Below are 13,043 nucleotides of genomic sequence, written 5' to 3' on the forward strand. Positions count from 1 at the left end.
TTATGTGGTTTAAAGCATACCGTCCCAGTTCTTTATTTATTATTGGGGAAGAAAAGGGAAGGGGAGGTAGTGGAGAGGTAACAAAAACAAGTTCAAACAGTGCAAGTATTCATCTCTGTAGCAAGTAACATGGATTTCCCCATTCCTTGTCTGCTCTTTGGCAAAAGAATTTAGCTGTTTTGCATTTTTGTTAAAATAACATTGTTCATTTCGTTCTTCAAACATTACTACAAACAGAAAATAATATTAAGGTTTGAAGATCATCTGGTAATATAAACAGATTTTCAAAAATTATTTTGTGAACTTTGTGCTATACAGGAGGTGGCAAATCTCTGCTCCTCCCGCCAGTCTTAAATCTGTGTCCGCAACATCGTAATTCAGGATTCATTCCCACTGATGTTTCTGCAATGCAATTCATCTACAATGTTTGCGGGCCCTTCAAAAGTGGATGAACATAGCACCTTGTTTTCTTAAGTCAGGCGGTTTTAAGATTCTGAAATCCTAATATAAGAAGTATGTTAAATACAGATTTGCATGCATTCAGAAGACACTGACAGAGAACAAGCAGTACGTTTCATATTGCAGCACTCAGATTGCTAAGATTTCTAGACAGAAACTACGTTTCATTGAGTAAAGGCTACAGCACCTCTATTCAACTGAGAAACCAGACATGTCTGCATTTGATGCTTACTGTAGTTAGCAACAATTTGAAACCAACATATCTATATAATACAGCCAACAAGCTCTATCTGCATACACACAAAACCCTCTGCAGCTGAACAATACAGCCGTGCATGTTTCTGCTGTATTCTGCATTAGAAGAGGATGAACACTCTTCCTTTCACCCACTGTAAAAAAAAACCTCCAAGAAGTGCTTATATGCAACTACTGTGACATCAGGGAAACTGCCTTTGTACATTTCCCTTTGATTTGCTTGGACTTACATATAACTATTCCCCCCCTAAATTATTATTATTTCTATGATGCCCAAATTTAAACCCCAGCTTCAAGGATGAACGGAATGTGGAGGTGTCAGAGAGAAGGGAAAGGGGCGGGTGAAAGAATACTATGTAACATGACTAAACCATTGAAGGTTTATACATTAGTAAATATCCTAGAAAGACGGGGGGGGGGGACTTAAGAGTTGGGCAGTTGCATGTCATGAGGATACCTGAGCCCTGTAGTAATATAGGCCATACTGTTTTCTCCATCTGATCCAGCAGCTGTTCCAAGTTATTAGAGGTCCTTCACATAAGTAGCCCTTTCCTTTCTCCCATATAACTGAATGGGCGGTATTCATTCCTATGGATAAGTAGAATGCTGCAGCTGGGGACACTTGCAGTCAGGGCAACTCCTCCTACCTTTTCTACAGTGGCTGGGCTGGCCCTCAATGAGAGCAAGTGCAGTGCATCTTAGCGCAGAGAACACACAAAGATGCACAGCCCCCTGCCATGTAGGGAGAGTTCAAGCTGAGTAGGGCTGCGGATGTTTCAAGGCTGGGTGGGGGGGAGCTTTCCCCTGTTGTGCTGTATAGCTCTAGAGAGGGCTGACAGCCTCCAAACCTGAGCATTTACTATTATGCATGGGCACAGGAAAAAGGATCCTCATTCCTTTGCTCTTCTGAAACATAGTGGGTGGATGTTTAACTTCGTGGTCCCCCCCCAATCTCTTCCTCCAGGATGCTTACCGTTAAGAAGATTGAAAAGGGGAAATGGGGAGCAGAAAGAGAGGTCATTTCTTTCTCGTCTGCCGATTCCTGTTCCTTTTTTTTTGTTTTGTGTTCAGCTGGCACTTTTGTCTCAGCCTCTGTGATGGCCAAAGACTTAATTAACAGTCTGACAGCCTACCTGTGCATTTTCGTTTCTGCTTCCCCCACTCTCCTCTCCATAGGTACAACGGCCATCCCCCATTCCAGAAATCCTGGAAACAGGTTCTTGTCAAGTGGTTTGGTTCCTTCCAAACCCCCCTCCCCCTTTTACAAAAATCTATACTCCTGAGTACTTAAAAGACAGTGCCATGTGTACTACCACCCTGGGAGGGTGATAACATCAGAAAGTACAGGCAGTCACCATTCTGTACGAAAATCCCAGGTAGCCATCAGTAATCCTGTCAATTCAGATGTCCAAGGTGGCATGCTAAGAGTGTGAGTTGTGTGGCTTTGTATGCAGTGTGGAAGATGCAGAGGTAAAGCTCACATAATTAAGAGTTGGGGTCTGGTCGTTTGGTGAAGCAATCGCATGACACATTCTCCATGTGGTGAGCGTTGCTTGCTGGTACATCCAGGCCAGATTCTCAACACGTGCAACAGGTTGTATGAAATGAACCTGAACAGACCATGTAATTCAAATGCTAACTAGGGAAGAGGATGTGATTCAGGAGCAGCAATGCCATTCCAGCAGTACTGAAATTTTGCTAAATATGATGTGCTTAAATAAAAGAGCATTCATTTCCAGTGCAGGCAACTCCACTGATATATTTCGGTATTAAACATGATTCACACTGATTTCACACAATATGCAAAACGTTCACTGTATCCTCAGTACATGCAATTTTTGACTTGATTTCCGTTGGCTGCAATAATGCATTAGGCCAACATGTTATTGTTAAAAAAACTAAAAACGAAAACCAACCTGGACAGAAAAAAGCAGAGGTAGTCATTGCTCCATTTGTGACATACTCCAGTGTCATACCAATCTTTAACAGTAATAGTCAAAGTTAATGTGATTCAGAAAATATACCAGAAAGCCATGTTCATACCCTATAGTGCAAATTCTCTACCAGAAGGCAACAGATTTCATTTTTATTATGCAATTTTCATGAAATACCATTGGTTTTTTCCTTAGGGCTCAAAGCAGCTTTAAAAATGTTTAAAACAAAATTCTAAAGGAACCCAAATTACCATGCAGAATTTTTACCTTTATAGAAGCTTCTGCCTGCAGAACAATTCAAATTGCATTGCTAGTACGAAAGTCTTAAGGAAGCCAGAACAGGTTGGTGTTTTTGAATGTAATGAAGTTCATATCTCCTCTTCAACAGAGCAAAGACAGGCAGTTCTAAAAACCCTGATCAATCATTTGAAGCTTTGTTGTAAAAAAAGCACACACAACCAAAAACCCCTTCTGTAGAATAAATACAATGCAGGCTTCTCTGAACATTCAAGCACAATAAAAAGGATAACTATAAGAACTGCAGGTAATAACTGGTTCATATCAGTAAATGCTGAATTAGTGCAAACCCAAGTTATTATTACAAACTATTCTCTCCCGCCCCCCCGAGCCCCTTGCAGATGCCTCAGTCATTTTTACAAAATTTCAGCCATGCTCTCTCTTAATTAAACTAAGCTGTAAGCTTCATTTACGCCAGTCCTTAATGACCATGTTTGCCATCTTTCAAAACAGCAGATTGAAATAAGCTGACCGAATACAGGCTGCACCAAGCTGCTCATGTCGCTGCAGATACCAACAGAATTGCAGATCCTCCCTTCAGACCAAGTGAAATTCCAGGAGAAAAAAAGGCCTAAGCCAGCCGGGTTGTCTTCATTTGAATTAAGCATGTTCGTGACAAAGCATTTGTTTTGTTTGTTTTAAAATGACGCAACTAAGCTTTAAACAAGCCTTTCAGACACTTCCTATCCTAGCAGCAGAAAATCATGTGCAGACTTAATTTATGACCCCCCGAGACATGGCAAAGGTGGAAGAAGAGGACGACGAGGATGTGGTGGTGCTGCTGGTTGCCTGGGAATGCAGTCTTTTTTGGTGCAGCTCCTCCCACCTATTTCTATTGGCCACCACCGAATCCATCATAGGCTTCAGTTTCCCGTTCACTTTCACCAAAGCCTGGGAGAAAGCAGAAGAACAGGAGTCACAAATCACTGGGTTAATAGATGCTCATTTCAGTCCACTGAAAATATAGAATCTTTGCTCAGTTCAGTATTCCCTGGAGCTCTGTGAGATAGGTTTGCTTCTGGAACATTTTATGAGACATGGCGTCCTTTTGCTGATATGTACTATTCTAGAATAGGGACGCGGGTGGCGCTGTGGGTTAAACCACAGAGCCTAGGACTTGCCGATCAGAAGGTCGGCGGTTCGAATCCCCGCAACGGGGTGAGCTCCAGTTGCTCGGTCCCTGCTCCTGCCAACCTAGCAGTTCTAAAGCACATCAAAGTGCAAGTAGATAAATAGGTACCGCTCCGGCGGGAAGGTAAACGGCATTTCCGTGCCATGCTCTGGTCCGCCAGAAGTGGCTTAGTCATGCTGGCCACATGACCCGGAAGCTGTACGCCGGCTCCCTCGGCCAATAAAGCGAGATGAGCGCCGCAACCCCAGAGTCGGTCATGACTGGACCTAATGGTCAGGGGTCCCTTTAGCTTTACTATTCTAGAATACAACTTTTAATGCAGCAGCAGGGAATCTCTGGCCCTACAAATGTTGTTGGACTCCCAATTCCCATTCCCTTTAGTCACATCGTCAAAGGCCAAGGATGATGGGATTTGGACTCCAGCACCATAAAGGAGGACTACAGATTCCTCACTTCTGGTTTAGCAAGCCTGTGTCCACAAAGTAAAATGCAATCACACACACATCCCTTCATCCAGACAAGCAACAGACATTATCTCAGTTCAAGCACTAGAGGTGGGTGAAGATGTGGCCTGAGGAGGGTCCCAAGGGTTGTAAAGAGTAGCCTGGCTGCATTCTTCTGCTGGCCCTGAGGTTCTCCACTCCTACTCTATGGGATCCTTGGAAGAAAAGGGGACTGCTAATGTGCTCTTCTGGAAAGCAAGTTAAAATCATGCAAGTAAAGTAAACCACCTTGAGCACAAATGTATCTGTGGGAAAAGCATACATACATTCATAAACTGATTATGACCATGCCTTCTATCATTCATACGTATAGTACATTTTTATGTATATTAAAAGAGCCTAGCAACTCAGGTGTGTTCAGATTAGCTAACAAGGATGAGGACACTTGCCAGCCTCAAATGCTCTTCCTTATTGCCTTAGGGTTATTAAAATTGAGTAAAATAAATTGAAGGGGATATTTCCATGGTCTTTGATTTTTCAGTCATAAGTAAAGTATAGGCAATTAATTCTATAGAATAGTGATAAAATATATAGTGTAATTAAAAAATACCATCATTTGTTATGCACATTAATCAGGTGACATTTGGGCTAGAAAAACTCTGAAGGCTAGATTTTATGTATAGGGTATAAAATGCCTTTCTTCAGAGGCTGCTTTGATATTTAAGCCCTATTTGTACATTTTAATACACTTTGGCTTTGGGACACAGATTCACTCTTTTAATTAAACAGACTACTATAATTCCTATGGAAATTAGCCTTTTAAAAATAATTCAGCCACCAAAGCATTACTCTCAGACTTTCTGGATACAAAGTACACTATTTGGATTTTATATCTGCCTGAGATGTAATTAAAAACTCATTTGATTACTATATATTTTGGCTCTCTTTTACTTATTAAATCCTTGTAATCAATTTTCTTTTATGAAGCTTCTGGGAAATTATCTCAAAAGCAACACATTTCTCTTCCCTCCCTACAGATTCCTTGAACATTTACTAAATAACTTTCTTAGCACCTGTCCGTATCTGAATCAATCCGCCAATTTATTCCTGAGCTGCTCAGATCTTTTGGCTTCAGTACAACTGAGACTCTGTACCTTCAGCTCTTTGTTCTATGTATCGTGTGCCATTTTGTTGAATGCCAGTTGCTTAGTGCTGGCTTTGTGCAGACTGTTTCTCTCTTAATTCATTCCCTTAAGGATTCTGATAGTTCAAAGTTGTTACCCAACTCCTACTCTAACAAAAATGTGACAAGTTTGAGTTTGGCTTGGTCTCCAAAATCTAACCGTTGCTGGATGATACTGGAGAAGTAAAGTCATACTGAGGATCTTTTACGCAGACAGTGAACAACTACCATTGGAAAATAAATATTTTTCCTGACTGCAGCCGGTAATCAACACATGTAAATATCAGGGCAAGTCATTACAGGTAATGCAGTTTTTGTACAAAAGGGTGTATGGAAGAGAAAACTGGGGAATTTCATTGTAATATTCATACTTTATATTTGGTTGGTAGTTCATTAAAAAAATTCACAGGTGAAACTTCCTTTGATATTATGAATGGTTATAGCTCTTCAATAAAATGGAACCATTGTGGGCTGAATGCATTTAAAAGCCGTCTGGATGTCTATTGGGTATGGACTCGTGGACAAATGTGAAGCATGAACTGGGGACATGATACAGTCATGCAGTCTTTAGGGTCGTGAATCAGAAACGTATTTGGGAAGCTACTTTTGGAAGGAGGATCCTGAGGAAGCTAATACAGCCCAAGGTTCATGAGAACCTCATTCCTGGGCCATCTCAGGAAGCATAAGGCGACAAAAATGGTATGGTGAATCAGGCCAAAGCTGCACCTGGTCCACCATTCTGATCCTAAGGTATATGCTTCTGGAGAGCCCACAAGCAGGGCAAGGAGTCAACAGTGCTCCCAGGAACCTGTGTCAGCTCACAGGTTCATCTAGCTTAGTACTGTCTTCATACAGTGACAGGGAGTGGCTTACCAGAGTTTCAGACAGCAGCTTTCCCAGCCCTACCTGTAGAATCCGGGGATTTAAATGGGAACCTTTTACATACAAATCATGTGCTCTACCACTGAGCTATTAAGTACTTCCTCATTGTTGTTCCCTGGCAACAGGGATTCAGAAGCAGAACTATCTTGGCTGCTGATAGACATATCCTTCATGCATTTGTCTAATTCCCTTTTAATGCCATCCCATTGGTGGCCATTACTACACATTGTCAAGCCAATTCCACAAATCAGGCGCATAAAGTAGTACTTTATTTTGATTGGAGCCTACTGCCAGTCAATTTCTGCCTTATGTATAAATTAATACCTCTGGTTCTCAAAACCATACACGTTCTTATATTTGCAGTGTTCATTTCCAAAGTATTTTACAAAGCCCCGTGCTTGCCCTTGCAATTCTGTGAAGTGGGTCACAATAAAATAAAATAATAAAATAATAAAATAATATAAAATATAAAATATAAAATATAAAATATAAAATATATTCCAGGGCAGTATTACTTTTAATACGCAGATGGGGGCTGTGACTGAGAGACAGTGATTTTCTCTAGGTTGTCATCCCTGACAAAGATGGGACTTGAACATAATTCTCGTGGGTCCAAGCTGTTAACTTGGTCAGGGAATTATTTGGGCTTTCACATTTCTCCTTCCCTGAGGGGAGGCAGTGGCCACTGGGAGATCTGTCATTTGTATCAAAAGCAACATTTAGAATCATAGGTCAAATACACACCATGGATGGAATTCAGCATTGCGCTAGTACGAACATTGTGTCTGTGTAAGCATTGCAGCTTGCCAGATAGAACAATTCCCCTTTCCTCTCTCACCCGTGTGCTGTTCTGGGGGGTTCTTCTTTAAAGCCATTTACTTGCACTCCTGCCAACCTAGCAGTTCGAAAGCACTTCAAAGTGCAAGTAGATAAATAGGTATCGCTCCGGCGGGAAGGTAAACGGCGTTTCCGTGCGCTGCTCTGGTTTGCCAGAAGCGGCTTAGTCATGCTGGCCACAGGACCCGGAAGCTGTATGCCGGCTCCCTCGGCCAATAAAGCGAGATGAGCGCTGCAACCCCAGAGTCGGTCACGACTGGACCTAATGGTTAGGGGTCCCTTTACCTTTACTTGTACTCCCTGCCCACTTCAGAAAACTCAGAGCTAGAGCATCCCTAATAGATGTCTGACCAGCCTCTGCTTGAAAATGTCCAATGAGAGACAGGCCAATACCACCTAAACAACTGGTTCCATTTCTGAACTGCTCTTACTGTGAAACAGTTTTTCCTGGTGCTCAACCAAAATATTCCCTCCTGCAACTTAAGCCCATCTAGTCCTACCTTCTTCTGAGGCAGCAGAGGGGAAATCTGTGTGCATTGTACTTTTAAAGCACAGCACATGACTCCCCCTCAAATAATCCTGGGAATTGTAGCTTACACCTCACAAGAGTTCCTATTCCCAACATCTTTTAACAAAATAGAACCCTTAAGATTCTTTGAGGGGAAATCATATGCTGTAAATGAGCTTGTTTCCCCCCGTTCTAAGTAGCAAGCCCTTCGGATATTTGAATGTTATCACGTTCCTTCTCAGTCTTCTCTAGGATAAGTACACCCTTCAATCTGTCATCATAGAACTTGTTTACAAAACTTCTGACCATCTTCATTGGCCTCCTCTAGATCCCATTCCAATTTGTCTGTATAAATGTATAGCACTCAGAACTGGACACAGTATTCCAGATGAGATCTTACTAATGCAGAATGAAGTATTACACCCTGCAATTTAAGAGCTATTTTACCCAACAATGTTAGACACCTGTAACTTAAGAGCTTTATAAATCAAGCATCTCTCCTTGCCCCCTAAAACCAGTTCCAAACTGGTTCAGAGAACAGTGTGTCACCCAGTGAATTACAAGCAGAACTTTCTGCTGTAATGTAGATTTTTCTTCAGGGCTCCCATCCAAATATTGACCAGTTCTGACTCGCCTGTTTAATTCATGAGCTTTGACAAGATAACAGCACACAGTCGTCTTTCTGCAGATCTAACACTTGTAAAGTGTGTATGTGCAATAAGAACATATAAATTCACTTTTATTACTGAGCAGAATATCAGAAAGCTACAAGCCACCACAGTCACACTGCTCAGTAACCCACTGGGTTCTAATTAATCATTTTTACTGAGGCAATTGAAAGAGATCCTGGTGACTAGAGGAACTCGAAGGGGACAAAAGGTGTGAGCATGTGAAACTCCTGCAGAGGTTAATAGAGTCAAAACTGGACTGCAGCATGTGTTTTGCTGACTAGGTTATTCTACAGAATATATGGGGAATCATTTCACCTCCTAAGGACCCTGGAACTTTCTCAGTTCAGATAAATTATGATCTTTTTTTAAGGGCCACTATAAGGATGGATGCGGGTGGCGCTGTGGGTAAAACCTCAGGACTTGCCGATCGCATGGTCAGTGGTTCGAATCCCCGTGGCGGGGTGCGCTCCCGTCGTTCGGTCCCAGCGCCTGCCAACCTAGCAGTTCGAAAGCACCCCCAGGTGCAAGTAGATAAATAGGGACCGCTTACCAGCGGGAAGGTAAACGGCGTTTCCGTGTGCTGCGCTGGCTCACCAGATGCAGCTTGTCACGCTGGCCACGTGACCCGGAAGTGTCTTCGGACGGCGCCGGCTCCCGGCCTCTAGAGTGAGATGAGCGCACAACCCTAGAGTCTGTCAAGACTGGCCCGTACGGGCAGGAGTACCTTTACCTTTACTAAGGATGGAAGTAAGTTACAAGAAACCTGGGGCTGCCACCCAAAAACGTAAGTTCTGTGTCCCCTCTTGCTCTGTAGCTCTCTCTCTCTCGCTCTCTCTCTCTCTCTCTCTCTCTGTATGTATGTATGTAGTACAAAAGAAGGTTGGAGACTCCTCAAAACCAAAAATGAGCAAGTGCTCCTCTATCACTATGAAAAAGAGAAAAAAGCAACCTGGTTACCTATAATGGTTATGGGAATGAGATCCAAAAATGTGCCAGAATTAAAGCAAGCAAATTTCCTCTTGCTAAAAGTTAAATCACTGAGGAGCACAGAGATGGGAGCCAGCGTGGTGTAGTGGTTAAGAGCGGTAGTCTCGTAATCTGGGGAACCGGGTTCGCGTCTCCGCTCCTCCACATGCAGCTGCTGGGTGACCTTGGGCCAGTCACACTTCTTTGAAGTCTCTCAGCCCCACTCACCCCACAGAGTGTTTGTTGTGGGGGAGGAAGGGAAAGGAGATTGTTAGCCGCTTTGGGACTCCTGAAGGGGAGTGAAAGGCGGGATATCAAATCCAAACTCCTCTTCTTCTTGTACTGAAATATGTACCCAGGTCATGAGGTGCCATGTTTGTGAGTCAAATATTTTGTTGCTCCATAATAACTTCACTAAAATTGAGAACCTGGTCTATAATCTCTTCTGCAAAGAGTGGCTGCTTCAGATTAATGAATAGGCAGCAATCCTTAAGCCATTCTTACGGAAGTAGCCCTAGCAAAGATAGCCTGAGAATTGTAACCATAGGCTTCCGTTTGCTCCGGCAATTTGCCATATCCAAAGAGAGTTGGGCAAAACACGAGATGACTAACCATTTACTTTTGGCATTTCTTCCACACAGCAATCAATACTTGCTGCCTTGCTGTTAAACAGATTTTGAAAATCTCTTCAGTCCCTATCAGTCTCTTTTCCTTAGTTAGTTCTTTAGATTTACCCTCAGCTGGGAATTTGCCAGCCAGATGTAAGCTGTGATTCCGGTTTGTTCAACACTTACTGCAAGCATTCAATCCATCATCATTTCTAGCCCTTTTCTGAGGCAATAGAGTTTGCTCTTTGTCTTTCTTGAAAACTGAGTAGCTGTTAAATTATCCATTAATCTTCTTTCAGATTTGCTGCAAGTTTTGTTTTGTTTTAAAATGGAGGGTTTACTTCATTGGCCATCTTTTCAAACACATTTTCCAGCTGCTCAGTCTGCCTCCTCAGGTTCTAAATAGGCACCTTTCCCTCTCAGTTCATTTCTACATATCGCTCAGCTAATTGTCACCTCTTACTCCCCTTTTCACTAAATGAAAACATCCAAATTGCTACACCCTTTTGTCAACTTATTATTCCAACCTGTACAGTCGTACCTTGGATCTCAAACGCCTTGGCTCCCGAACAAATCGGCTCCTGAACCATCAAAACCCGGACGTGAGTGTTCCAGTTTGCGAACGTTCTTTGGAACCCGAACGTCCAACATGGGCTTCTGCGGCTTCCAATTGGCTGCAGGAGCTTCCTGCAGCCAATCAGAAGCCACGCTTTGGTTTCCAAACGTTTTGGAAGTTGAACGGACTTCTGGAACGGATTCTGTTCGACTTCCAAGGTACGACTGTATTATGCTTCGGAGCTGAAGTCATTATCCAGCAGTTCCGTCCTGTGCCCCATGCACAATCCATGCAACAATTCCACTCTGCTGAAACAGAAAAGAACATCGACCTTAACGTAACAAAACAAATCCATCATGGGGGTCGGGTGGGGTGGGAAACTTTCAAATCCACTGTTCAATTACATACGTCACTGGCAACAAGAGAAACATAACAAACTTTCTCTTATAACCCTGTTACCCTCTCGGGACATATATGAGGTAGTTCAAACTGTTTGCTTCGATTGGTATTAAAGAAATCTCGAAGTAATCAAGGTTGCCCCAGATCTGGTCAGGCATGGTTGCCTCTTTTTGGAGCTCCAACCCCTATCTTGGTTGGCGTCACTTCCAGGAGATAGAGAAATATTGACGCCACTGTTCACACGTAGTTCCTGGAGATGCATGCATTTTCCAGGCCAGTGGGAACTGCTTATGAAGGTATGTGAAAAGTGGATTATCAAGAGTTCCATTTGTAGTGCTTAAGCTTTGTATCTTACGACACAGGCATCTTTCACATCCTGTTTGCTAAGGAATGCTGCTCCTCCAGCTTCTTCAGATACTGAACAACTGGCACAAGTGATTGTGGAGGGCACAGAAGTGCAATCAGCATCCAAAGCAAAATGCATTTGCTGCACTATGTTGCCTACTGCCCGTTTGGTTCACAGCAGTACATTTACCACCCCAAGCATTTTGCTTTTCATTGAGCATATTGTGAATAAATTAAAGGACTTGTTACAACTGCAGCGTTTCGTTGGCATCACCCAACAGAGTCGTTTAATTACAGGGTCACACATAATCTATTGCTTAATGATGACAAGCTAGAGAGGACATCAAAACGGTTTTGCTAGCAGCTGAGGCCATTATGCATGCCCTTTTGTTTGTGTTCCAAGTGTATCGTATTTGATAAAGAATGTTTCCGAGGACTTTCATTTTCCTTCTGTGTTATGATGTACGAAGCACTGAGAAGACATATAGTGACAAATGCAACCTGACCCTGGAGGGTTGAGATGAAGCAATGTCAATTCCTTTACCCTTTGTACTGCATTCACAGGGATTTAAGAAGGCTCTTTCAAATCCTTGAAAGGAGCATCCCATCTGGAATTCCAAAAAGAGAACAGAGCACTTACAGAAGCAAAGATGCTCTAGATGTCTCCCACAAAAACACATCCTGCTCGCATTCTTACTCAGACAGGGGCAGAGTGCTTGGCCTCTGACCTCTGTATCCTTCCATCTCATGGGGTTGCCGTCTCTGCTTAACAACGCAGAATGGTAATAGGTTGGGATTCTTTTTGGCCTCTTTTGTTATCTTCTATTTCTAATAAGAAGACTCCTGTCCCTTGTGTGTGAAGCACTTCGTTATAACTGAATTTTAGAGAAAATCAAAACAGCTATAAAGATGCCCCTTTGACTATGTGCAAACAAACAGACTGCTTTGATTTGTGTCGTTTTGGGCCAAACAGGTGCAGTGATGGGGCGACACACTTGATTTGCTGCAGAGAAGCAGTGGGTTTGGACAAGATGCTTAAATCCTCCTCTTTCTGCTTGCTCCTTTCCCCCTGCAAACCTACCACCACCACTGCAATTCTTGCCACATTTTGGGTTCAATGTAAGCTTACCTCATCACAGGGACAACTGACTGGGCACAAAGTTGTAGAGGAAAGAAACAGAGAGGAAGGAAGGTTAAGCTAAGCACCTCTTCCACCCACTTGGCCTCTGCATGCTGTGGCCTTCCCTGTCGCTTTGCAGCTGTTTGGCAATAACCCAGGTTCTTAGACTTGGATTGAGTGACTGATTTGGCTCTTTCCTTACTGCACTGATCTGGCATCGTCTACCTTCTATCTAGCCAACTTTATGTTCAAGGCAGATCATAAAGACACACAAATATCCACATTTTAGACACTCATCGCTTTAAGCATAAAAACAATGCACACATTTCCTCCAAAGTCTTACAAAGCAGGAGCTGATCCTATACAACAGAAAAAAGCAAAGATTTTTTAGCAAATGAAGGTAACGGCAAGAAAAAACAAGCTGAGAATAAACTAGTTAAGTATAGGG

At 42.7% G+C, this 13,043-nt stretch overlaps 1 protein-coding gene across 9 annotated transcripts in view; it reads right to left on the bottom strand.

The window, feature by feature from the left end:
• PDE11A (phosphodiesterase 11A) overlaps positions 1 to 13,043 on the bottom strand; it is a 150,090-nt gene continuing 137,047 nt past the window's right edge. For 8 of the 9 annotated variants that reach the window (XM_083628100.1, XM_083628097.1, XM_083628102.1 and 5 more), the window contains one exon: positions 2,452 to 3,836. In XM_083628100.1, coding sequence (XP_083484226.1) covers positions 3,660 to 3,836 — 177 coding nt within the window. In that variant the 3' untranslated portion in view covers positions 2,452 to 3,659. Of the gene's footprint in view, positions 502 to 2,451; positions 3,837 to 13,043 lie in introns of those variants that run through there. The other variant, XM_083628099.1, reaches the window with a different exon arrangement.

Source organism: Podarcis filfolensis (genome assembly GCF_964270895.1).
Source record: "Podarcis filfolensis genome assembly, chromosome: 1".
NCBI classification, from domain to species: Eukaryota; Metazoa; Chordata; class Lepidosauria; order Squamata; family Lacertidae; genus Podarcis; species Podarcis filfolensis.